General features: G+C 40.9%; 2 protein-coding genes across 3 annotated transcripts in view; both read right to left on the bottom strand.

Moving 5' to 3' along the window:
• Window positions 1-6,043: 6,043 nt before the first annotated feature.
• On the bottom strand, window positions 6,044-20,631 carry ldlrb (low density lipoprotein receptor b). Of its 2 annotated transcripts, none has more exons than XM_030048218.1 (18): window positions 20,378-20,631; window positions 14,969-15,094; window positions 14,449-14,571; window positions 13,309-13,686; window positions 12,759-12,881; window positions 12,370-12,492; window positions 11,891-12,013; window positions 11,652-11,780; window positions 11,334-11,505; window positions 10,947-11,174; window positions 10,691-10,809; window positions 10,419-10,558; window positions 9,783-9,924; window positions 9,507-9,659; window positions 9,108-9,353; window positions 8,523-8,600; window positions 8,209-8,369; window positions 6,044-8,089 (listed from the first exon to the last, which is right to left on the bottom strand). In XM_030048218.1, exons 1-18 carry the CDS (start codon window positions 20,475-20,477, stop codon window positions 8,051-8,053), a joined length of 2,703 nt encoding a protein of 900 aa, XP_029904078.1. In that variant the 5' UTR covers window positions 20,478-20,631; the 3' UTR covers window positions 6,044-8,050. The 2 variants fall into 2 exon arrangements, with proteins under 2 accessions (XP_029904078.1, XP_029904071.1); XM_030048211.1 differs by having other exon boundaries at window positions 9,108-9,356.
• The window catches only part of smarca4b (SWI/SNF related BAF chromatin remodeling complex subunit ATPase 4b), a 37,646-nt gene continuing 21,073 nt past the window's right edge, over window positions 10,663-27,235 (bottom strand). The window contains exon 35 of the transcript XR_003928039.1: window positions 10,663-10,673. The gene's annotated coding sequence lies outside the window, so the exon portion shown is untranslated. The remainder of the gene's footprint in view (window positions 10,674-27,235) is intronic.

The raw sequence follows: 27,235 nt of genomic DNA on the forward strand, positions 1-27,235 counted from the left end.
TGCCAGTGTGAGTGTGTGTAATATAAGGAGATATGGGTCCCTCAAGAAAAAGGTTGGGAACCTCTGCCTTAGATCAAAACTCTGCTCTTTAATTAAGGGTATACTAATGTTATTATTAGCCCTTATGAAAAAGCCTGTCGGTATTAGTGACCATTCACAACAGATATTGTCACAGCTCCTTACTTGTGATGAGTCACATGTACAGCTCCATAGATAATGAATTAACTGACATGAACAAAAGTTACAGTGACTACAATCAGGAATTCTGCAGAGCAGTGTGTGCCGGCTGGTTATGTCCTGATGGTACTACCTTGATATGATGTGAATTTGGACATAAAGCCTGAGATAAACATTGTGCAGCAACAGTTAGTCTCCGATTCTCTGCCTTGTGTCTACTATCCATATTCGTCACTGCTTTGACAACTCAGATTTATAGTTTTACACTAATATTTATTGGCTTGTAAAAAAAAAATGTGAATACTTGAAATGAATAGCAGGCCCATTCACCTTTTAAACATACATTTATGAACCCTAGAGCCCCCATAAAATTAGTTATAAATGTCTTTAGAGGATTTTTATGGCCTTGACTCAAGGCATAAATATCTGAATATCTTAACCAAGCTTACTATGACCAACAGCCTGTAGCTTCAGGGGAACAGAAACACCTTGTGATTGTGTCTTTTGGAACTTCTTACGCCATAAACCTTAAGCTTAGCACACCCCCATTTGGGCCTCTTACAGTAGTATTACGCCCTATATTTGTGGCCACCCTCCACAAACCAGCAGCATGTCTGGCTGATAAAAGCCAAACATTCTGTATTTATGGAGGGCATGGCAACAGTGAACACAGCACCATGATGGAGGTGTGTGAATGTGTGCCATTGACAGCCAGATTGTGATCGGTCATTTCCCAGTATCCCACTCCTTTTGTCCACATAGGCTTGGTTCCTGGTGTCATCTGAGCTATAAACGAGATAGCGGCGTCTTGTTAAAACAAATGAACTGGTCACACAGGATGTATAACAAGAATATTATAAAGGTTCGGTGAAAAACTTGTACAGCTTCACAAAAAGTTCTTGTGCTGCTCCATGGAGCCTTTAACTTCAGTCATTTTCATTTACGCATTTTGTAAATATCAAGCCGGGACATCAGGAGGAGCATAGGAAGAGCTTTTTACTTAATGTAAACATCAACACTACTGTATATGCTTCAGCTCCCACTACATTTTGACCTCTATTCCCATTGGTTTATGTGGTCTGTGTTAGACAGGGAAGAAAAAGAAATACAGACGCAACGGCTTCCCCATGTGGAGGGTGAGGTCTGACACAAACATATGGAAACACTCCACTGGCCAGACAAGTTGGAAGCAAAAGATTTTTCCTCTGTTCTGCAGCCCTAAGTGATATTTGACACAGTGTTAAACAGGAGTTCCTCAGCTTTAAATTTATGACTCCTTTACTGTGTATTGATCAGTATTTTTGCACATTAAATTTACAGTCAGCCCTTCAGCAGCATTTAATTGGGGTCATAGATCCAGTTTTATGGAATAACAATAAACATTTTTGCCAATAGTTCATTCATTTCTCCATCCCAGTGACATGGGTCAGGACTGCAGGGTTCCCTGGTCGGTGATGCTGGGTTTCTAGAGGGACAGCCACGGGGATTACATGCCACAAATGATCACATTGTGTATTAGTGTTGTGAAGGACCAAGCAAGCAGGCACAAGGAATCACAGGTTTTAGTTAGAAAAAATGAGGGCGTTTATTGACCCAAATGCAAAAATCCATACATAATCCAAAACAAAGATACTTAACAAAAGGCCTGGGCCCAAAAATGAGGTTAACCGAACACAAAGTAACTCAAGGAAATGACAAAACAACCTGAACTGAACCAAAACTGACCTATCTACAGGACACACAGGTGGGGGTTAAATACTGGCTGATCAGGCCATTACATACACAAGGGGTAGACGAAGACAAACTAAACCAAACAAAGTACAATAAACAAATGACAAAGTTAGGATAATAATATAGAAATACTAAGTAACATACTATACCATATAATAAATACAAAAAGATAGGCAGTAACTACAAATCAAAATAGAAAAAAGGAGATTCCCTCCCTCTTGAAGCAGCCACACCTGGTGGATCCCAGTTACTCCAATAAGGGATTTCAGCCATCTGCATCCTTTAGCTGCTCTTTCAGCTGGACCACAGGCCTTGAACTAAGGTAACTCCAAAAACAAAAGTGAATAACTAAACAGAACATAAGCTTTAACATACTGACATTGGCAAAGTAACTAAAATGTGCATACTACAAACTAGAAACTGCCAAATACTGATAAAGCTGTGTGTGTGATGTATGAACAAAACACTGTGTCCTGTTGTTTATATGTTTAATATTGTCTGTGCATGGTGACTGTAAAATGTGCATAAGCAGAAATGAAGGGGTTAATAAGGTGTGTGAAGCAGGAAGTGTGGTGTAGAGCTACTTATTTCCAGTGTGGCCGCAGGGCAGCCATCACAGGTACTATTTTAAGTGCTGCCACAGAATCACATTGCCACCAGTTTTAGTGAGGTAGGCACAAGCAAGCTCTGCCTGTGCAATGAAACCTATAAATCAACTGCTTTGAGATAAAACTCAAACGTTTCTTTACATCAAATAAGTCAAAATGGGCTGGCATTTGTTACGCTGGGATGAGGTGAAGAGTTGAAGAACATCAACGTAAGATCATCTAGAGCAACATTTAAGTATGATGTAATGGGAAAGACAGCCCCAATTGTATATCCTGTGAGTTTCCCAGGATATTGATCCAGCCGACACGCTAGGACTCCACTGTAAAGAACAGTGTGAAAAGATATTGTCAGGGTCAGACTGGTTCAACTCAGCATGGAAGATTAAAGTGAAGGAGATGTGAGTTTGACTTTCTGTGATCCACACCATGATCATAACAGTGGGTGCTAGTTTTGGACTTGATCTGGGAGACCCAACAGAGATGCTCATGAGCTCCATCGCCTTTTAGTAATCGATCTTCCCCAGTCAACATTTTAGAAATACACAAGCTTGTTAAAAAATAGAGCTGTCTCTATTGCGATACATTTGATTTGGCTCAGCAGCGATGTGTCAAGTGTTTCACCCCCCACTCCCCCATCTCCTGTAGCCGGAGATGCTGCACTTTGGCTTGTTTGGCTTTTGGTTGTCAGGCTGAGACAAAACAGGCGAGTGGGACGGTTGGCTCCTTGTTTGGTAACCTGACAGGGGAATAGGCCTATCTAGCCTTCTATCCTCCCCTCACCCTCCCTCCCATTGGCATTTTCGAGGACACTCCCCTTCGCTTACGAGTCAGTGGTGTGAGATTCAGCTCCACCTTTTTGTGGCCTAATTGACCAATAGGGAGACGGCGTAAATATGTAAATAGTGAGGTGAGGAGAAGACACTTATGGAAGATAGCGTTGCACCCCGCCCCTCCACCCTTCAACCCCCCTCCTCCCTATGAACTCTCATCTCCATCCCCTAGGGAACAGGTGTCATTTTTTACCTAGGCTTCAGGTGTGTGTATCTGTTGACTCAGGGGAAAGGCACATTGGTACAGAGTGGCACTCTGGTTAATTTGTTATGAACAGAGCCATGTGTCACCAATGGTGCTGCTAATGATGGCAAAACAAAATAACAATATTTCCATTGTTGGATGTACGCTATAAGTAGATGTGATTAGCACTATCAGTGGTAGAAAATGACCTTATCATTTGTTAGTAAGTGCAAGCAGGAGGTGAAAGGGTGTGCACAAAACTACTGATTGAAGATATAAGAAAAAAAAAACACAGAAATGCCATTAGGATGATGGTGATTAGACTCTACAAAGGAATGTGGATCCCAGTTCCTGACAGGCAACATACCACAGTTTCCTTGTGTAATGAGTAGATGGCAAGGCTTGTCCGTCAACAGTCCTTAAAATAAAACTCACCTCTCGTGTGCATAGGCAGAGACACATATGCAGACACACATACAATCAAACACACAATTTCTAGGTGGCACGTGCACATTTCTGGCTCAAGGCTTTGTGAGCCTTGGAACAGACAAGATTTGTATTCTGTAATCAGAGAGGCAACCATATAGATTGCAGTGTCATGAGCCATAAGAAAAGGAGAAACTATAAATTTGCCGTTTGGACACTGGGCTGAAATATTTTAGAAATTATGACCTATATGGCATGGGAATCTTGTTGCCTTTGCCTCTGTGTCGTACACTCAGGCAGAGAGCCAGTTAGATTAGATTAGTTAGATTTACATTTTTTTTTTAAAACTACTGCTCAACACTTCCTTATAATGTCATGATGATCATGGCCTCTATTTTGAGCTTATGAAACCAATAAATCCTCTCTCTTTTTTATATATGGTTAGATGTTATTTGCTATATTACCTCCCATTTATTACAGCACCACTCTTGAAAGCTATTGGCATTTAACTAATGGAACACTCAACCTGTGCCACTAAAAATGGCCTCCCTTTCTCTCTGATGCATTATAGTAGGCAAAGCACTGACAGGGCGTGTGGTTTCTGGAGAAGAACCATCATTGAGGATGAATTATGGATGAGGATGATTATGTTAGTGAGAAGATGATAGCCGGTTGGTTTACATGGGTGTGTCAGGCCAGCAGTCCATCTGGACTAGGCAAATAGAGCTGTTTTTTCACCCGTGCATGATTTGACATCCCCCTTTATCTATTGTGTGCACCCTCAGTTCAATTCTTCATGTGGAAAGCATGAGTTTGTGCTTAATGTCATATTAGCCTCTCATTTTTGGGAGAATCTGCTGAAATTATTAGGAAGAAGAGGCTTGATGGAAATCCATTTATGATGTCTTTTCCAAAGCCAAAGCCAAGTCAGTTTTAGTCACTTCAAATGACATAAGTAGAATAAAAACCACAAGCTCATGTTTTTAGTATCAGATTCCATTTTCCTTTGATCTGGTGAAGCGGTGGAGGCACTCTGGGTGGTTTTCAATGAACCACTTAAGGAAAACATTACAGTGTGCACATTCATCATTTTCCCCTGTAATTGGACCAAATAACCTTCTCAGTACTCTGTAAATTGAGCAGGCAAAAGAAGCTTTCTTTCTAAACTAAATAGGAAAATGAAAATAATGCTTTTGCTGTCTGTATTTGTCCTTAGTGGACCTCTTTTACAGTTAGAGCTATAGACTGAAGTCTTTTCCAACCAATAACTCATGTCCCTCTCAGACTATAGTGGAGTGACTGCCGAAAGCAAAATATCATGCAAATGAGAGGAAGAACATCTGTGTAATTTATAATAAATGGTAAGTAATATAGCAAACTGCATACACAACCCTCCTAGCAAAGAGGAAGAATTTGTTTGTTTTAAACAAATCCAACTCTGATCCTGTAGTGGAGTGACTGGTGAAAACAAGATATCATTCAAATGAGAGAATGAACATTTGTTTAACTTGTCTTAGATGCGAGCATGCTGTATTCATCATTATGAGACCATAACTTGATAACAAATTTGGATTTACAGCGAAGGCAGAGAGCAGAGGCAAAGATCTGCTGGTGATTAGTCTAAGCACATATTGACTTTATATAGATTTAATAATGTGATTGGTAGAGACTATACAGATAGGTTTCATGGACATTCATTGTGCCTACACTTAGAATAAAATCTTGATAATTTGTTTTACTTCACTGCTGAGATTAATCGGTACATTATGTCTCAGTATGATCTCAGTGTATAATCATGGCTTTTATCAGGCAACTTAATTGTGTCTTTTCTCAGAGTGTCATGTTATGTCATGTAATGTCAGCACTGGTCATCTCCTTGCCGACGCCATCAGTACCAAGGTAATATTTCCTGTAATTGTAAAACTACCCCTTGTTAAGGGTTGAGGATTAACCTTTATTGATCCCTGTAGGGAAATTCTCTCTCTGCATTTTGAGCCATCCTAACTATTAGGAGCAGTGGGCAGCAGGGAGAACATGCAAACTCCACACAGAAAGGCCCTGCCCATAGAAAGTGAAAGACACGTTAATAACAAATCAGTTTCTTTTATTTAACAAAGCACAACAAAAACTAACAGATAACAAAATTCAAAAAACAAAACATCAAACAATGCATTCTGTGAGTAACAAGTGAACTGTCCTTGATCCTGCAGACTCTACATACATTCTGGTGCTGTTCGTGCCATACGCCTTCAACAATACACTCGCAGTAGGAAGAAAAAGCCATTTCATGGAAACAAAAATAGCATCACTGAATGTGAAACAAAAGAACCATACAGCTTTGTTAGTGTATTTACTTTGTAACATGCAGCCTACGATTGCAAATGGCAAGAGCTACCCAGCAGCAGTGGCCCCTGCAGTTGTCCAGGGATGTTACATACATTAAACAGATCAGGACTGAAAAATCTGATTGAACATAAATAATATAACTTAGCTGTACACTGTAGGGGTTAGACTGACTTGTCTGGAACAAGAACAATTCACCAGATCAGGTGCTGATGTGTTGATATATGTTTTCACAGCCAGAGACATACTACAGTAAGACAAAAATCAAAATCCTTCACTAATATATTTATATAAATAAATAAAGGAATCTCCGGTATTTACAGTATTTCTTGGTTTACAATGTACAAATGCAAAAAGGTAACATCACAGTGAACATAGATGTTTACGAAATATTTACATAGACTATTTACAGCGTCCTGAAAAGTGATCACATATAAAGTCATTCAGTAACTTTTTGCTCACTACCTTCAGCTGTCCACACTAGCACTGCAAAGAATTCTCTTTAATTTACTTGACTTCATAAAATTCAGCAGCTTTAACTCTTTACAATGTAAACTATCTCTGATTCATCACCTCACAACACACAAATAACTTCAAAATCTGGTCACAAAAGGGAAAATAGAATAAGAGAATAATCTAGATGTGATATTAGTTGCTGCAAACTATAATCGATGGTGCAGAAAATGCCTGCGATCTGAGAGCAAACCAAATGTGCAGTTCTGAAGCCAAGAGAAGAGCAGGCAGCAAGGCAAGTAAGGGGTGGGGCTATAGCCCAATGCTTTTAACTAAAAAAATTGGATTGAAAGGATGTAGGGTCAAAATAAGGCATTCATGTACATCCAATAAATTTGATTTCCACTATCGGCAGGCAAATGGTAAATTGATGGAAAAGGCACACATGTATGCTAAGACATGGTAGGTCATACAGTGCAAGTTACACTTGCAAGATTAAGAGCCAGTCTCATGTCCATTTGAGCAATCACAAAATAAGCCAAGATATGTGCATTTTGGTGTTTAATTACAGTTCTTGCAAAATAATGAGCCTATCTTGAGATATCAATATTTGCTAACCCTTTGCACAGCAAACACTTAGCTACCTATATCACTACATAAAGGTATGGCATGATGTCTGTGCAAAACATTATGTGTAATAATTTGGCTCAAAAAAGTAAACTCTGGGTGTCATTGCAATAAATTGTACTTGCAAATTTTAGGGGGAAGATAGGGGATAGGCAGTAGATAGGGGGGAAAAAACTGAGAGGAATGTGCACCAAAAGACAAATGCTAAATAAATAAGTTACATGCAAAGTAATCAAGTAAAAAAGACAAGCAAGTATGGTAGATGGTGGCTTACAGAAAAAAACTTCAATGTGTCAAAAGTTTCACACAGTCAGAGTCGAGGCTCTGAAAATAAAGAAATAATTTACCTCAATCATGCATCACTCACTCATGCTGAAGCCATTTTGTGGTCTGACAAAATGGCTTCTTGCAGTTATATTCTGCTTTTTCATAGGAAACTGCAACTTCAAGGATCTTCTGTTTTTGTCTCTTTTTTTTTTTTTTTTTTTTTAAAGTTACTTCCTTCACACTTGGGCGGCACAGTGTTGAGGTCACAAACATAAGCCACAAAATGAGGTCACTGGGGGAAGGAAAGGCATGTAAGCAGCAGCATTAGATAAAATGGCCTTTGTTTCTGCAGCAGAAAATATAACAACACTTCAAATAAAACCACTGTGTTCTTCATCTCTGGGTCACGCAATGTCCGTATCCTCCATGCTCAAAATTTGCCTCTGCAAAAAAAGGGAAGGAATTTGAGTACAGTTGCAACACAACATACTTCAGTTTTTATAGATAAACAACAAGAGGGACTGTATATCTAGTAATATTTCAGGTATTAAAGTGAAGATACCTGAGGATAAACGTAGCCATCAGAGCTGTTCCTGCAGATGTGCACCTCATCCTCTGTGGTTTTCTGGTACACAGGATTGTCAAAGTGGATGGTGTTGGTGTTCTTCAGACGCCAGTGTCTCCATAGCAACACCGCTCCAAAGACCAGCAGGCACATCATCACTACAGAGTAGGAGAGGGGTCAAAAGTCATTTGGTGAGATCAGTGGAGGTGTTGGCAGTGCTATCAAACAGCTATTTAGATTAAAACTGCAAGTAGAATGGGTTGGTTTTGTTTTGATGCGGGTGGAGTGCAGGGCCGAAATGTGAAACTTACTTATTGGCAGCACGATGTAGAGCGCTACAGGGTGGGACTCGGCTTCTTTGGGCATGGCTGCAAAGCTGCTGTTGTTAGCTGCAAAAGTAGGAAATAGAATTTTTGAACTCTATCATTTTAAAATACAACATTATAGTGGCACCATTTATTCTAATATGATATAATTTAATCTGTGTCCAGTGTCAGCTCAACTTGAAGCAGAGTGATAATAGTAATGCTTATTTTGGCTACATTAATAATTTGCTAAAAATAAACTGATTAACATTAATCAGTGCAAGTTATTATGATTACAACTGAAATCAGCTGGACTTCTTGACTATGTGACATGATTAAACAGAGTGCAGCAGTCACTGGACACAAGACATCAGAACTAAGTATTCAGCAAAGCTGCAAAATAATATACACTATCTGAGTCATTACTCTGAGCTTGGACTATTACAGATTGAGGGTGTAAGTATTCTTAAACTGCCTCTTCTGCAGATTTCTGGGACATTTCGGCAGATTTATCTCTTCGGCAGATACACTGTAATTATGACAAGGGGTGGTATCACTTTAACCACCCAACACCCACTCTCTCTCTCGTACCTTTAGCAGTGACCTCGGACTGCTCTGTGCTCTGAGTGGAGCTGCGGTTGGGGTCCCGGGGCTGGATACGGGGGGTCGAGGAGCTAGCTGTAGATGTAGATGGAGGTGTTTTGGCAGCTCTGGTTATAGTAGTGCTTTTCACAGTGGAGGTAGTAGAAGGGACGAGCTGGCTGGCTGTAGGCTCAGCGGGAGCTTTGGACGAGGGCGGTGCAGAAGTTCTGGCGTCTATAGGAGGGACAGCTGTGGCTGCTGGGAAATAATTACAGGGGTTACATTCAGCAAAGGCTGCAAGTTTGTTTGAGACACATAAAGACACAATACTACATCTAATTTTGGTTGACATGTCAGTGTCTTAGTTTCTTTTTCATTTGCATGTGTGTATGTGTGTATGCCAGGTACCTGTCACACATTTCCTCATGTCAGCTGCCAGGGTCTTGTTATCAGGACAGGCGCAGGTGTATTTTGGAGAGTGCTGGTTAATCACTGGGGCAGGGAGGCACAGAAACTCACAACCTCCATTCATATTGTTGCTCTGTCTGCACCAGTTGATACCTACCAGGCAGAGAGAGGTGTAATGAAAGAGAAAGCATTAGGAAAACAGACACACTTTTTATTTATCTGTTGTTTTGTTTTGCTGTGGTATTATTTAAGAAAAGTCTAATGAGGCTCCTGTACCGATGGGCTGTTTGAGGTCATGGTACAGTACGATGCTGTCTGGCTGGTTCAGGTCGCCCACCAGCTCGGTGATGTCTCCGCCTGTCAGACGATTGGCACTCATTACTGCACTGGTGCTCACATCAGTCCAGAAGACTTTCTCCTGAGAAAAAGGAAAATAAATACTTTAGAATAAAATTACAATAAAAATGATTACTTCACTATGTCATTACTTACTGTTATTTCAATCACAAAAGGCTTAGGCATGAAGACTGACTGAATGAAAGACTTAATGCTGCTTATCCTACTTTAAAAAGGAAATGATGTGCTCACTCAGTGGTTAAATCTCTGGCTTTATCCCTAATACAATTTCATCTGGATATTATTCAACCTTGTAACAATTAAGAAATTGAGTACTGAATGGTTTGAAATAATATAATCTAAACTGGCCAGCTGGCTGAGCTTAACAGGGGTTAATCAGGGAGTATAATAATAAATTGGCAAAATTTGTAAATCGCACCACATGTCATTTAAACCAAATTACAGCTGACTTACATAATTTGTTTGAAGCATTAGAGCCCAGACAAACATGCAGTCTTACACCCATGATATATTTTTCATGTGGCAATAAACTGACCATTTAACAGCATCACTAACCTCAAAAACAGCCAGAGAGATAGGGTGGGACAGCTTCTCCTCACTGAAAATGACAGCGTGCCTCAACCCTCCATTCACATCAATGCTGGAGAGGGTGTGCATCTTGGAGTCAACCCAGTACAGACGCTGGTTGACCATGTCTGTCCAGATAGAGGGTGAAAGACAGAAAGAGAGAGATATTTGACTGATCATGAACAGAAATATTGCAATATGTTCATTATTCCATATAAACTGAGATGGTTCCATTTAATTCATCTGAAGTTTCTGCTTACCCAAGGTGATGCCATTGGGCCAGACAATGTTGTCTGCCACCAAAACCGTGCGGTCGGCTCCATTCAAGCCACACTTCTCTATCTTGGCCTGATCGCCCCAGTCAGTCCAGTACATGAAGCTGGACAGGATGAACAAAATAATATATAAGAACTGGAAACAAAAGCCTACCGTATATTAGCACTGATAAACTGCATTCGATCCCGATGTTAAAAACATACATTTCAGTAATCAGTATGAAACTTGCTCATTACTCACTTATTTACTGGGTCCACTACAATGTCTCTTGGCTTGTCCAGGCCATCTGTGATCAGCGTCTTCCTCTTACTGCCGTCTGTGGTTGCCACGGAGATAGTCTTCATGACGCTATCGGTCCAGTAGATGTTGCCATGGATCCAGTCGACTGCAATGCCCTCGGGGGCCTCAATCTCACTGCCAATTACCACAGTATGGTGAGAGGAGTTACCAGCCACGTCCATCTTGGAGCTGTCGGGACATGGAGAGATGTAGAAGAAAGGTAAGCAAATGACAACCCAGATATCACTTCATGAGCACCACCTACAGTACAGCAGACATTACATGTTACTTCATTTATTCTCACACAACTCTACAACTTCAGGGAGGCTTGGTATTATTCTTTCTCACCTGTAGATTTTCTTCCAGAAAAGGTCAGACCAGAAGATTATCTTGTTAGGCATGTCGAAATCCACAGCCACCACACTCTTCAGCTGGGGGATTAGACGGACGTAGTCACTGTGGTCCAACGTCATCTTCCTCACCTCGTGTTTAGTGGTGAAGAACAGGTAGGGGACAGTCCCTGGGCAAGATAGAATAGATTAGAATAGTTAGAGTCAAGGAATAGTTTTTTTAAAAATAGTATGGTAGGTTTAAGGTAGTCATGGACTTTCCCTTTTACCATATGATGTTACAAAACACTTCATCTTCAGCAAATTCGAACAATACCTGATTCAGCTTTGCAGGTCTTGGTGACAGGGTCGATCTCATATCCCTCCTTACAGTCACACTTGTAGCTGCCCGGCTGGTTGACACAGATCTGACTACAAATGTCTGGGTCTTCACATTCATTCACATCTGCGGGGGAGGGGGACAAAAGTCAAATTGGAGTCCATTAAGTGCAACCACACTCCACTGCCTTCCAAACAGTACTAATGCCAGTGTTGTGTCAGACCCACTCCTCTCACCTTCACAGGTTTTCTTGTCCGCCTTCAGGCTGTACCCAGCAGGGCAGGAGCAGTTGTAGCCGATCCTCAGGTCATTGCAGATATCAGAGCAGCCTCCATTTCCATTCAAACACTCGTTGGTGTCTGTGCAAAACCAGATACACCAGCATGTTCAAGTAGCATCCATGACAGCCTCCTTCGTTACTGTAGCTCAAATTTGCAGTGGACCAACTCTTTTCAAACCACAAACTCCCTCAGCCAATCGGCCCAAGCTATTTGACTAGCTATTTCCTTCATATTTTCCTAGCTAAGATGTGGTTTCCATTTTTCTCCCAGTAATGGTATGTTGGAACAGGAGCTGAGAGTATTCCCAAACTCAGATAAACTTCCTGGCCTGATGTATTTTGGCTCTGGTGTTTCAAGAGCAGTTCTGCAGACTGCAGCTACAAGGAAGGAAAGACTAGCAAGTGTGCAAGATGATAAAATAACATTTCACTCACCACACTCCTTTAGGGGTTCATCTGACCAATCCCTGCAGTCCTTCTGTTTGTTGCAGACCTTGTCCATCATAATACACTCCCCACTGCGACACTTGAACATGGTAGGGTCTCCACAATCATTTACTAATGAGAAGAGCGGGAAGATAAAAATTAATTAGATATTTGAATTGTAATGTAATGATTAGAGGGAGGCACAGGTAGACTTGAGCAGCATAGAGTTGATTTAATGACACACTGCTGAGCATCTTAAGGTAACATTAGTATGGGCATTAATGAGTAACTGGCAAAAATTATTGGCAACATATACATTTAACAGTGTACAATACTGACATACAATCTAAAACTAGATTGTATGTCAGAGAGATAATGAGATTAGGTCTGAGAATCACCTTGATGGCAACCAATCTCATCACTGAGGTCCCTGCAGTCAAACTCTCCGTCACACTGGCGGCTGCCATGGATACAGGAGCCGTCGTTGCACTGGAAGTCATCTGGGCGACAAGTGGGACGACCTAGAAGAAAAAAAAAAGACAAATGGATGAAAACACAGAAAATAACAGAGAGAAAAAGAGATAGTAAGAGAGAGAATGTGAAAGAGAGAGACAGAGATAGAGAAAGAGAAGACAGTGAGTAATGAGGAAGGAAATGAAAGAGCAGGGTAAATATTTAACAATAAGAAAATCATTGCTGACATTGACTCATTGTGGATCTTGCGTCATTATTGATCATACTGAGTGCAGGTGGTTTAGAGGGACAATAGATTCTTTTTCTCCGCTCAGGCATGAATACATCCATTATGCTCAAGTTTCTATTTGAATTCAAGTGAACACCGAGAATCCAAGAATCCACTCTAGCCAAAAACACTGCAGAAGAAAACAGAGATGATGAAAGAGATGAGAGAAAGCTGTAAGCATAAATATCCCGACAAAGCCAACTCACTGCAGTTGACTTCGTCCGATCGATCCCGGCAGTCCATGCCCCCATCACAGTGCCAGCTGCTGTGGATACACTCCCCGCTGCCACAGTAGAACTCCTGTGTGCTGCAGGGCGTCTTAGTCTTGTCTGGCTCCCGTCCCACACAGTTTTGCGGCCACTCATCAGATCCGTCGGTGCAGTCGCTGTCTCCATCGCACGCCCACAGAGCCGGCACACACAGCGAGTTGTTGCACTGAAAGGCCCTCGAGTTGCAGGTGACTTTGGGGCAGGAGGCTTCATCTGAGCCGTCCGAACAGTCATTGTCCTCATCGCACACAAACGATGAAGATATGCACTCGCCATTGGTACAGCGAAATTGGCCAGATGTGCACTCCTTGGCCTCTGTGGTCGTGTGGGTGGGACGGGGAGAGGTGAGAACAGTGATCAGTGAGATCAGTGTTGCTAAACATTGAGTATCAGAGCCAAAGATTTTACCCAAAACTAATATCCAAAACCAAAACATGTCTGAAGTAAAAACTGATTTTGATTTGCTCAATTTTTAATAAACAAGGACATGTATTCCTCAAATGCTGGCAAAAACAAAGATTTTGCATAAATTATTTTGTACATTGGCACAAAAATATGGGTCAAAGCCTAAACTGTTCAGTAAAAACCATGCTTAGGATCAATGTCCAGCATCAGTGCATACTTCAAGTTTCGCACTCACTTTTAGTATCAGCACTGGACAGTGATATCAGTGAGATTAATCTTTTTTTCTTTTTTTTTTTTTTATAAAGACAACCTAACACCAGATATTGATAAACTGAATGAGGTGTGATTCACTAGAAATAAAGAGCTTAAAACGTCATTAATTCTAACAGGGTGCTCAACTTTGCATGACTTAAACAACTGAAGAGCTTAGCATGACAAAATCAGTGAAAGGCTTCATGAATTCCTTTTTACCAGGCAGGTTAGATTTCTTTTTAGCTTTGTATTTGACTTTATTTTTCCTGTGTAACCTTTACTAACCCTTTATTTGTTCTATTTATTTTGGTTTAACTGCACATTTGTAATGAAATGTGCAGGTCTTGAAACGTGTCAAATAATATGTCTTTAAATATACCGACGTTGATGAAGTGAAGAAAATGTACTCGAGCCTCTTACCACAGCTCTGTTCATCAGCCCCGTTGGCACAGTCAGCTTTCCCGTCACAGTGCCAGCCTCTTGGTATACACCGGTTCAGAGGACCGCCACATCTGAACTCCGACGGCTGACAGGTTTTTGCATCTTAAAAAAGAAAAGAAAAGAAAAGAAAAAAAGAGCAGTTATAGCTGTAGCTCAGTACATATTTCACAAATTGACAGAGATAAAAAAAGGGCTGGTCTAGCCAATTATTTATGGATCTATGACTTGCAGTTCAATAAATTTGATCCATCATTTACTACTACACATAATGGTTAGCTGACATGGCTTTTATATTTTATCCAAACTATTATGTATTGCCATGCAGTGGTGCTGATGATTATTATATTATAGATTTTTGTTATATAGCGCTTTCTTCTCCCAAGGACAGGTCAATATGTCAAACATTCAATTCAAGAGTAATAGGCTTAAGTCATGGTTGCAATCTGGCAGAATCACAAAATAGTTCTTCTTTTCAATAATTTCATTTATTTAATTTTACCACAAGTTGCCGGCAGCTCATCAGTTCCATCACCGCAATCGTCACTGCCGTCACACGTCCATTTGCTGGTGATGCATCTCCCATTTCCACATTGAAACTGCCTTGAGCTGCATTTGACATCTGCGGCTGTAAGTATAGAAATAAACACACACACACACACACACACACACACACACACACACAGAGGCACATTTTAAGGTTAAACAGACACCAACATCATTCACAGTCATGTTATAAACTCTGCATTGAGAACTATTCAATTTACACTGACCCGTGTCAACACAAGAAAAGTGATCCTGGTGAAGTTAATATTAAACTGATGATTACTACAGAAAAAATACAGAAACTGGCCATGAAGATAAGATTGCTGCAAATGTAAATTTTACTCTGTGTTTTAATCAAACACTATATGGTTCCTAGACCAGCGCAAGAGAAAGATAAGTGGTCATGATATTTCAGTGTGGGAATTTGTTCATGACATTTACTGGATCTCTCGCTTTCATACACTCATATTTATTTAGGTTACTTTGAGGGAAATTACATAGACTTTCCGAGAGCCTTTCCATTAACACTAACCATAACCACTAACCCAAAAATCAGGTTTTTCTGCATTGCTGACACGGCTCTTGTGCCAGATTAGACAGGTCGTCAACAGGTGTTTAGTCTGGCGTGTGTCCCGGAAAGTAGGCAAAATCACACACATAATGACATACACACACAACGTGAATGTATCATCATTTAATAACAAGTCAAAAATTTCCACTTGCCAGCAAAGACACAATGGCCATTACTTCTGCTTATTATCTTTTTTATTATGCATTTATATTATGTGCCTTTATTCTTAATCCTGTCTGCAAATACTGTCAACTCCTCTTATAGGCCAATAAAATTTGAATTGCTTATTTGACTCTCATCGGTTGCCTTTCCCACAGTACTACTGTAGGTACTGAGGTGGCAAGAAGCCCCAAGGTCTCGATGTAAACCACACACACATACATTAACAGTATGGAACTGAGTCACAACCCTTTTCACACCCCTATTTGTAGTCTGAGTGGTAACAACTTCACTGCAAGGTATGAGGTTTAACAGTTTGAAGAGAAATGACCGCATATCATCCCTGGCTTCTTTTAGGGCTCCAGAGCCGTGCCCTGGGACCTCGTACCTCACTGACCCCGCCAGTCAAAGCAAAAAGGGCATCAACATCAGAGTGGGAGCCAGCTTAAGAGTATTCACACTCTGTGCATCCTGTGTGTAAGTTAGACATCGGCTCCGTGGGAGTGACCCGTGGAGCGTGTATCAGCTGTGACCCATCACGTGTGTGACATCCTTCACCACCTCTCCGCTGCCAACGTCCCCTGTGCCCTCAAGGCAGACAGGAAGCTGGAGGCAAGTCAGACTATCCCTTTAAGACAATAGCATGGGAGGAGTTGAACAATCACACCACCAGTTGCTCATTGGTCCCAGAGTGACATTCTTCATAACAACATCACCACAGCGGCCCACAGACAGAGGCGGGGACTCGAAACACTAGGAGGTCTGTCAGTTTGGGCTGTGCAGATTAGTGCTGACAGATTAAAAAAAGTAACCAACACACAATGGCACACACCTCCGGACAGTTACAATAGAGCAATAGGTTGATTTCAAAAGATCGGAAAATGAGAGCAGGGTGCTTTCCCAATTCGTGCCGCCTAAACAGTGCAAAACAAAAACAGAAGTGGGCAGTTTACTGAATCTCATCTTGCATCGCTGTTGGCAAGATTTGATCAATTCATGGTAGGACTGATTAAGAGAAAAAAATCACTATGTGATCTTCAAACTCCATAGTACAATGTTCACAAGGAAATTGCAAGCATACAGACACAGACACACACACAGACACACACACACACACACAAGGTAGCCAGGCGAGGCTAGGCCTGCTGCCAGTCGGGGTTCCAGGAATAGAGTTTCCCCAACATCGTCCAGCTGTTCCTGTAGAGATGCGGTGACAAATGTATGAGGCAGGCTGACTGCTGCCAGAGACTTATAAAGCTTCTTAAGTGGTGAAAAGTGAGAAGGTTCCCCTGTTGCACACACTCCGCGACTTTACTCCCTTGAAAGTCATTCATTCATTCATTCCACTCTGGAGACTAAAAGAACCAAAACTGGGTCGATCCTCATGCTTCCTGACCTCCAAACTTCTGACCCCCTCTCTGAGGGTGGAAACGCTAAACCCTACAGGCAAATGTTTTCATTTTCCACTGCTAATCTTCCCAACTACTTCTACAACTGGGTCACAGGCCTTCCAGGAATATTGCTGAGTGGCATGGAGGGGGATGAATGAAGTTTCCTCCAATTCTTTACACTTGGTCTTTCTGCAGACAAAAGTGCAGATTCAAGTCCTTGGCTGATGAAGAGTTAGTGCTTCAGGGTTGTCTCCTGCACACACTTATGGCCTTTAATCCTCACTATTCAGTGCATTTATTTATTAAAATGTACCAGCAAAACAAACTACAACCAAATAAGGCTTTCTGTAATCCCATTTAGGACATTCAACTTATCGCTGTTCTGCACATTTCTGGTTTCACCTTAATGCACCAGAGGAACAAGCTTCATGTTGTTGACCTTTAGACTGTTCGGAGCTGCTACAGGTTTCTCTTTCATCTGCTGTGCTGTGCTGCTTGTGGTAAGACACTGTGCTACTTTTGCTCGCCCTGTAAATGTTGAGTTAGACAAAAGACGACATCCGTCAGCTTAAAAAGGCCTGCATGTAGCTCAGACAGAACATGCATCAACTGAATTAGTTTTAACTGTTCAGAATCATCATCCAGATGCTATTAATATCCACTGTCTGCACCGAGCAACTAGGAGACCATGTAAGGCCATTTGAAAGCTATGGATGGGATGGGACAAAGGGGGAACATTCATTGCACTCCCTCTCTCTTTCTCTGTCTCTATCTCTCTGGCTCAAATGCAAAAACTAGTACATACAAACCGACAAACTAGATCACCCAGCTTCAATTCAAAAGTTATGAAAAGGAAATTGTTTGACAGCTGAAATCAGCCAAATAAATTCCACATACTTTGAAGAGGTTGGACTTGTCACCTTTTACAACACCCCATGACAACAATACTCCTTTGTGAGTGCCTGAAACTTTCTTCATTAAAGCCAACAACACATTCCTGACTTTTATGGCAAATGCACACAATGTGCTCACACCTCATGCAAACACACATACACGCCTTAACAAAAAGGTGTGTTTATTTATTCAAGTATGCAGAGTCAGGGCTTCTCTGCTGAATCCAGGAGTTAATTAATAACAAGGATGCATGCACTTGCTTTTGCTTTCCGCTGCAGACCTGGATTTGTACTGGTCCAGTAATCAGGCTGCAGTATATTGAGATTAGTTGGCCCAAATGCAGTTGGGCTCGTCTGTGCAGGCTGGAGGTCACTGGGTGCAGCATTAATGCGGTTGGTCTCCATAGGAATACAGCCAAAAGTGGGTTGATTCCCATGTGCCAAGAACATGCCCTAACCATCTAAGATGAAGACTCAGTGCTTTATGTCTGGAACATTAATGCCAGTTTCCAAATCTGAGACAATATGATCAAGTCAGCGTCTGCACTCTGATCAAAATGCTGCAGCTTTCCACCTCAACTTTCACTTCATTTTAGTAACTTTCCACTGCAGTCATCACCTTCACTACCTGTTGAATTCAGTCAAAGATGCTCCACTTGCAGCTCATGGAACAGTATTGTAATTAGGCATGGCTGTAGCTCATTTGGAAAGCATGTTTAACATAAAGAGAAGATGTTAAACAGATAACAGAGAAAAAACACATGACCGCATTTCTCGCTAGCGCACAAAGCACTTTAGGGCTGGGAGATATATTGATATTATATTGACACTGTGATGTGAGACAACATATCATCTGGGATTTTAGATATTGTAATATTGTGATATTGTATCGTTTTGTCTTTTCATGGTTTTAAAGGCTGCATCACAGTAAAGGGATGCAGTTTTCTGAAATTATTAGGTGGTTCTAATATTTGTCTCTAGCTTCTTGATCATATTATCCAAATTACAAATGACTGATTATCAAAAATCTCTTATGTAAATATCTTCTGAAAGCACCAGTCATCCTTACAATATCATCACAGTATCGATAGAGTATTTGGTGAAATTTATTGTGATATTTGATTTTGTCCATATAGAACAAATACACAGACAGATTTGACAAATAGAGGAAAGTGTCGTGAACTCGAAAAAACTAGAGCAAAGTTGTAATCTGAAAATCTCTTGGAAAAGAGATTAGACTATTAGAGGATTATTGGAGCAGCTGGCAGAAAGGGGCCGAAGCCGGGCTAATTCTCAGCACATTGCTGGCCCTCAGGGCATTAGGTTCACTCCTTCACTAAACATGTCTCCAGCCGGACAATAACAACGCATTGTGGTGATATGAGTAAAAACCCTTAAGCTTATACTCTCTGTCATGTGATAGTAAATGTATGGCATGAGCACGGGATAAACTGACACGAGCAAAGAGGGATTTATGAAATTAAGGCTTACACTCCCACAGATACAGACACACACAGAGGCCCATGTTGAGACATCTAATATTGTAAAATACAGAACTGGCTGTGTGTGTTGGATCATCCTGAATTGCTAAATATTTTTAACTGAAAGGGAAAAGTTCATTCTCTGCTTCCAGTTTCCGCCAGGCAATACAATGTTGCAAAGTGGATGGAGAGGGGCCAGGGCTTTTGGCCGCACCCTTTCCCGACGACAACCGTCAGTTTCCGCTCCCGTTCCGCCCACTTGAAACTTAAAACCAGCCGGCAGCACGGACCAACGGGATTGGCTGCTCTGACCCATTCTACGGCAGAACAAGCCAATCAATTTGCCGTGCGTAAATTCCATTCATAAATACGTACAGCAATGATTATCATAAACCACTGCATCACCATTATCATCATTGCGATTGTTACAGTTATTAGCGTCATTGTTACTATGAAATGTTGATCCCAAGTTACTGTTAAAATGGGAATTTATACGGAAGCATTTTTTCTTCTCTCAACATCATAAGCTCCCCTCCCGATCCACTGACAGTGTTCATTTCTGGTTTAAATTAGGTTTATTAGCCCACTGTTCGACTGACTGAAAGACAACTGTCTCTTCATTCTAGTGAAAAGTAGGCAAACGCCTCATATCTAAATCAATTTTAGCCATTGTGTGGGGCATAAACAATGACACTGAGCTCTGTGATGTGATGTTTGAGATCTAATAGGCACTTTGTACTTAAACCCCAAAACATATCATGACAAGCACACACACAAAACCATGATAACTTCCCAGCATCAGCAAAGCACAGAGAGCAGCATCCCTGTTTGGTCTGAGGTGTTTGCCGGTTAGATCTCCTCCTCTCTTACCTGCTTGAGTCGAGCAATGAATCAGCAGCAGCAGGCAGCATATGGTCAGTCCGGTGATTCCCCTCCACATCCCAGACGTGTCCTCTCCTCCTTTGGCCATTCACGCTGATTGACAGCTATTGAGAAGTCAATACAAGTACTGTGGAAGAGTGGCTGAGCTCCCTGAGGAATGAAACAAGTGTGCGCAAAAGGCTCTTGCTCGGACGGACGGGACAGGGAGGAGAGACAGCGTGCGTGGAGCTGTGCGTAAAGGGCGAGCGCCAGGGAAATATTAGGGGGTTTGAGTCACATCTGACCATTTTCTAGGAGGACGGAGGGCGGTGCCAAGTCAATGGCGTGATGTTTGAGAGTAGACGTGAGCACCGCCGGGGGGAGGAGCCGCGATGTTACTGTTATCATCCTCCGTGTGGGTCCGTGTCGTCCTTACCTCACCCTGCTACACCCCCTCACCACCACCACCACCACCACCACCACACACACCCACACCTCTCGTGTGTGTGTGTGTGTATGCGTATATGAGAGACACGAGAGAGAAAGTGAGAGAGAGACAGAATATATGCATGAAAAAATCCCACACGAGCGTACTGAAAGAAAAGAGAGGATGACTTGCAATAAATAAATAAATAAATAAATAAATGACAGTAATTCAGTAATTCATATTCCAGTGGCACATCATCAGTACACATTCGGAGTAAGTCCGTGTGGGAATATTATATGGCTACCACGCGGGAGGGAAAGTAGTGATACGGCCACTATACACTCACCACTGAGAACTGCAGATAAGGTATAAGCTCCTACAGGAATACTGAAGTTTTTATTATTATTTTTCCTTCACGTGGAGGTAAAGCACAGGGAAAGAACAGAAAGACAGTGTGTATACAGATGTGAGCACGTGGCAGCCAGCAGCTGTTATCAATCAACTTGTATTTGCGGGGAATGAGTGTTGAAGGTGGCGCATGTGTGCGTAAAAGCCGCTGTCTCTACCCTACAGATGAGGTGCAGCCACATCTCTGCTTATATAGTTGTCATTAACGAGAGACACGTTTTGTTGTTGTTGTTTTTTTTTTTATTTTAATCCTCTTGGTCGGGGAGGTAAAGCAACTTATATTTTTTATCTGACATTTCATGGTACAGAAGAAGAAATAAAGCTCCGTATCTTCTCTTTTTTTAATTTACAGCTGTAAAATGAATGACCTCTGATTATTCCGATGTCATGGTGTTGATTTAGATTCGAGCTGCGGATTTAGTTTTCAAGAGACTAAAAAAGTAGGCCTAACTGCACTTGGTGGGGACAAGGCCAGATGCATCATCAATTAGATCCATTCTTGCAAATAAAACCAGGTGAAAATATCACAAGTGGTTAGTATTGCATCAATATTTTTTTATTTAATTAGACCTAAGACTCGATTTTCACTTTGATGCATTCGGGTCAAGGATGTAGCCTAATAATCTGATAAATTGTATCATGTGGGAGGTATTTAAAGTCAGTATATGCGGGCTTTGATTTTAATTTGGCATTGTTCACGCTGGTTCTTCTCAAAAGCAATCAGAACATATGGAAGTACAGAACATCACGTTCATCATCACACACACATCATTCAGGGCACACACTGTGTCCTCGATGCATGACAACCTGCTCAGCGAATGTGGCAGGACGACTGACAGGAGGAGATACTCTGAGTCACTATGAGGGGAACGCTCTCCAAGGAAAGCAGGTTTTACTACGGAGAGCCAAATAAATCACTGACCCACTGCCCCCCTCCCCCCACCCCTCCTCGATTTATTTAGAAAGGCATCATCAGTTCACGATTCAACACTGATGGGAAATCCACTCTGTTTACATTTTCCTGAAGGCAGAACTGGCTTATCTCAAAAAGTGACGGGTAGTTCACTTGGTAGTGTTTATGTATTAAGGAAAGTTGATTCTCTCTCTCTCTCTCTCTCTCTCTCTCTCTCTCTCTCTCTCTCTCTCTCTCTCTGTCCCCTGCCCTTCCTGTCTCTCTCTGCTGGGACCACTGAATAAAGCAGAAATGCCAAAAGAAGAAAAGGAAATCTGACTATGATTATTAAGAAATTCCTCCACAAATAATTCAAGCCCTTCTTGCTGCAGAAAGAAAATGACCAGACTATTTTACACCAAGGGTCTAATTTAGATCATTAAAAAAAATAATAATCAATAATTAATTAAATAAATAAAATAAAAAGCATTTAGTGATCACATTCAGTGGAATGAAGGACAGCGTTTTGGTTTGGAGAACATGCACACGGCCCACACATCGCACAAGGCCACATTCATGTTTATGGGGTGAATCAGTCAGAGAAATGGTTTCCATCAGGAGCTATTTTGTGTGTGTGTGTGTGTGTGTGTGTGTGTGTGTGTGTGTGTGTGTGTGTGGAGAGGGGGAGAACCAGTAACTCTGAGCTCCTGGTAAAGCCAGGGAATGAGCTGTGGGAGGTATCTGTGGAATGTCGAAGTGGCTGCTGGTTTACATATTCTACATCTCTACTAACTACTAGCTGTGTGTGTGTGTGTGTGTGTGTGTGTGTGTGTGTGTGTGTGTACTATGTGCACATGGGGATGTGCACATAGTACATTTCCACCCGAGCTTGTCACCTGACAGATTTAGTAACTCATCAACTGCACTGACTTGAACACAAAACCAGACTTTTCACATTTCTTTGACTTCCATTATCACACTTTCACTGTTACACTGCAAAAACGCAAAATCTTACCAAGATTATTTGTCTTATTTCAAGTCAAAAATGTCTTATTACTAGTCAAAATATCTCATTACACTTAAAATAAGACATGATCACCTCAGAAGTAACTTGTTTTTAGACAATTTTCACTTGTTTCAAGTGAAAATTCACTTTAAACAAGTGAAAATTTGCTTGTTTCATTGGCAAAATTTGCCAGTGGAAAAAGTGAAAATTCACTTGAAATAAGTGAAAATTTGCTAGAAACAAGAAACAAATTCTGACAATGAAACAAGCAAATTTTCACTTGTTTCAAGCAAATTTTCACTTGAAACAAGAGACAATTGTCTAAAAACAAGTTACTTCTGAGGTGATCGTGTCTTATTTTAAGTGTAATGAGATATTTTGACTAGGAATAAGACATTTTTGACTTGAAATAAGACAAATAATCTCGGTAAGATTTTGAGTTTTTGCAGTGTAGTTGTTCATCTTCTTTTGCCTTTTCTGCTGTAACCTTCTATTTATTTATGTGTTGTTTCATAGTTTTGCACATACTACACATTATTTTATGGATCTTTTATAGTTCTACATATTAATGCTCAGTAGTTTTTGTACTGTTTACTTTTGACATATGTTGCCATTGTACTCTTTATGTTGCTTTGAATGTGCTGACTGTTTTATTCCTTGCTCTTTGTCAAACCCTTTGTGAACTTTGTTTTAGAAAAGTGATACAAATAAAATTCTTCCTTCCTCTTCTTCCTCTTCTTATGTTCTTTATGTTCTTTATTTCAAGGATAGCCCCTTGAGATGCACCATCTCATTTTCGAGGGGGTCCTTACAAATAATGACAAACAGTACAAAGACACAGAGACACACACACTCACTTACCCACACACAGTCCAACAATGCTCCCCAAGGCAGCCCCACCCACCCACCCCCACCAGCCAGTGTTACACAGACAGAGTATGATAAAAAAAATCCCTCTGCAAAATAGAGGTAAGCCGGTGTCCACATAAACATACATTTACACACCTATTTAAATACTGCTTACATGCACCAGTAAAGTATACAGTACATATTTATACACAAGTTCACACATATATATAATGCAGTGGACAAAAGAGAACAAGTATGAATAGAGTGAGTCCTGGAGAAGAAAAAGTAAGATACATCAGAAACAAGAGCAGGATGTTTGAAAATGCATAATTAAAGATGATTTAAAGATATGAAAGGAAGTGATAGACCTAAGTGAGGAAGGAAGGTTGTTTCAATCTGATGGAGCTTTAAATCTGAATGCACGACGACCGATTTCTTTGCTGATTCTGGGTGTAAGTAGAAACAGATGAGAGGAATTAAAAGTTGTTTCAATTATGAAGGGAAATTGAAATGAATAGGGAATTTGAAAATAAATATTGACCAATGGAATTGCCTTCTGGACTTGGGGGTGAGCCAGTTCAAGGACTCATACATTAGACAATGATGGGTTCTATACGGACACCTGAGCACAAATCTACAAAGACTGTTATATAATACATTAAGAGGACGGAGATTTGTGTCAGAGGTGTTACCATAGATAGCATCAGCATAGTCCAATATTGGGAATATTAATTGCATTATAATTCCTTTCTGGACTTCTTGTGAAAAACAGTCAACAGAACGATAAAGTGATTTTAGACAACCAGATATTTTCTTGTGACATCTGACCAACTACAGCTGCAACTAATGACTAGTTATAAATGACTGTTGTTATCATTATTATTATTACTCAATTAATCATTAATCATTTCATCTATCAAAAGTAAAAAATAATCATAAATTCTCCTTACAATTTACAAGAGCCCAACATGATATGATGATAAAATTGCTTAATTAATGTGACCAGGAGAATAAAGTTCCAGTTTACAATGGAAGAGTAAAAAGCGAGCAAATCTTAGAATTTAGCAGCTGTAATTAGTAAATATTTAATTTTACTTGATAAATGACTAAAAGATCCACTTGATAATCAAAATGATAATTAATTTTCTGTTGACTGATAAACAAATTGTTTAAGCATGCATGGGTGCAAAATAAATAAATAAATTAATTAATTAATAAAAAAAAAAACAAATAGAAGTAATTAATCTTTATTCTTGAAAAGATGAGATAAAATTGCATCTTCCCTGCTGTAACACAGACACACTTTTCCAGATACAGAAAATTCCCCAAAAAAACTCTTAGAAGCAGAAGTAAGGATGTAAAAAAAAAAAAAAAAAAAAAAAAAAAAATGGGAGTCATACAACGACTAAACACGGTCATATCAGCAAGTTTGTGTATCAAACAGATGGATACACATTCTGAATACTGTTACAGTATAACATGTGTCTTGCTGTATCTAATGCTGATATTGTGTGCGTATGCATGCGTGTGTGTGTGTGTGTGTGTGTGTGTGTGTGTGTGTGTGCGTGTGTGTGTGTGTTTTCTGGCCTTGACTTCTTGGTTAACCATGCTGCCATGTGAAGGCAGTCCTCTGCACTGGTATCATTCTGGTTTCTGATAACAGCTCAAGGCCTGCAGATTTGTTAAGTATTTGTATGACTGTGCACGAAACACACACACACACACACACACACACACACACACACACTCACACACACACACACACACATACACACAGGCCTGGAAGGTAGCTGTGATGACAGTGATTATAATGATAATTTCATTCTTACAGGGACTGATAAGATTACAGCTAACATGTGCACACCTCGTACACACACACACACACACACACACACACACGTTTGCATGTCTTTTTGTATGTCGGACCATCAGGTAGCTCCCACAGCTCAAGGTCAATGGGCATTTAGGTTTCACCCCCCTGTTCTCCCCTCTCCCATTCACTGGCTTCATGCTTAACTTCTCAATGCCTCAGGAGATCAAGACACACTATCTAAAAACAAGCGACGACTTTCAGTTCCCCAGAAACACCAAGACTCATTTTATCAGGCTGCCATCCACTTTATCAGTGAGTCACAGCTCGTTAAAAAGACACAGTTTGTATGTGTGTGTTTGCTCTGGGTGCCTGACTTGATCAAACAACCACAATGGAGCATCCGGGCTCTTACTGTACATCACCATGAGACTGCTGCTTCTGCTGCTTCTGCTGTCTCTGTTTTGGGGTTTCCAGTGGCTGGTCTTGTGCCCACCCCCTGCCCCGGTGCTCCTCCTCTGCCAGATGTTAACCGTTGGTTTCCAGTTGCTAAAAAGCTCCAGGGTTCCTAGAAGTCAGGAAACAACTCCCTCCCCTTCTTCCTCCCCTCTATTTGAAGGAAACGCTTCAAACTCAAACACGGGCCCTGCTGTCGAGATACTGTTCATAACCACACACACATTCACACATTCAGACACGTGCAGGACACACACACACACACACACACACACTTCTAGGTCATCCCGAGGGAACTGTACATTTAACATATCTCTCTCTGTGCTGGCGAACCTTCCAAAACAAAGTATAAATAAATACCACGGTTGTTATATCAACTGGATAAAGAGGTATTCATTTATCAGCATGACTTTACTGAGATGTGAATCGAGGGGGGGATTAAAATCCTAAATTACACACTGAAGGTTGGAGCCAGTGGGCGGGAGGGTGTAAGGTCATACCGAGTTAAATAAATATGACCAGGAAAATAGCTACACTTAATTGTAATTTTTAGTGTTTCACTGTTTTATGTTTGAGTATAACATGTTGAGGAAAAATTCCAGGCCCACGCTGAGTTTGAAATAAAAAAATCTAGATTTACAAAGGTTGCCCTGCTTGCAGAGGCGCCAATGCAATAACAGGATGGGTTTGTATGAGATCTCCTCCTAGTGGACAAACGGGGATATTACATCCTAGAAAACTACCAAGGGTTCCCCATTGTTAGTGGTTTATTTAAACCAAAAATTACAGTCCTAGTGCATCATGGGTGATTTACGAACGTTAATCAGTGGGTCCTCTGGCCCCTCATCACTGTGTACATATTGCTGAACAACCACAACATGACACATTTCAAAGTGTCTGGTAATCCTAAATATAGTAAATACAAATGAAGTAGTTAGTGGGCACTGCGGCAGCTGTCTGATGTGCCTCTCAAACATATTGGAGGTGGTTCCTCACACCTGCTCTTCACAGATTTAGAC

Source organism: Myripristis murdjan, chromosome 1, assembly GCF_902150065.1.
Source record: "Myripristis murdjan chromosome 1, fMyrMur1.1, whole genome shotgun sequence".
Classification (NCBI taxonomy): domain Eukaryota; kingdom Metazoa; phylum Chordata; class Actinopteri; order Holocentriformes; family Holocentridae; genus Myripristis; species Myripristis murdjan.

Bases quoted from the DNA above. Each gene is read 5' to 3' on its own strand.
- ldlrb (XM_030048211.1), bottom strand. From the start codon at position 20,477: ATGGCCAAAGGAGGAGAGGACACGTCTGGGATGTGGAGGGGAATCACC. The intron at 13,687-14,448 runs GTAAGAGGCTCG...ACACGACCACAG, and splicing joins GGCTGATGAACAGAGCTGTG to AGGCCAAGGAGTGCACATCT. The intron at 10,559-10,690 runs GTAAGCAGAAAC...CTATCTGGACAG, and splicing joins GCCCAATGGCATCACCTTGG to ACATGGTCAACCAGCGTCTG.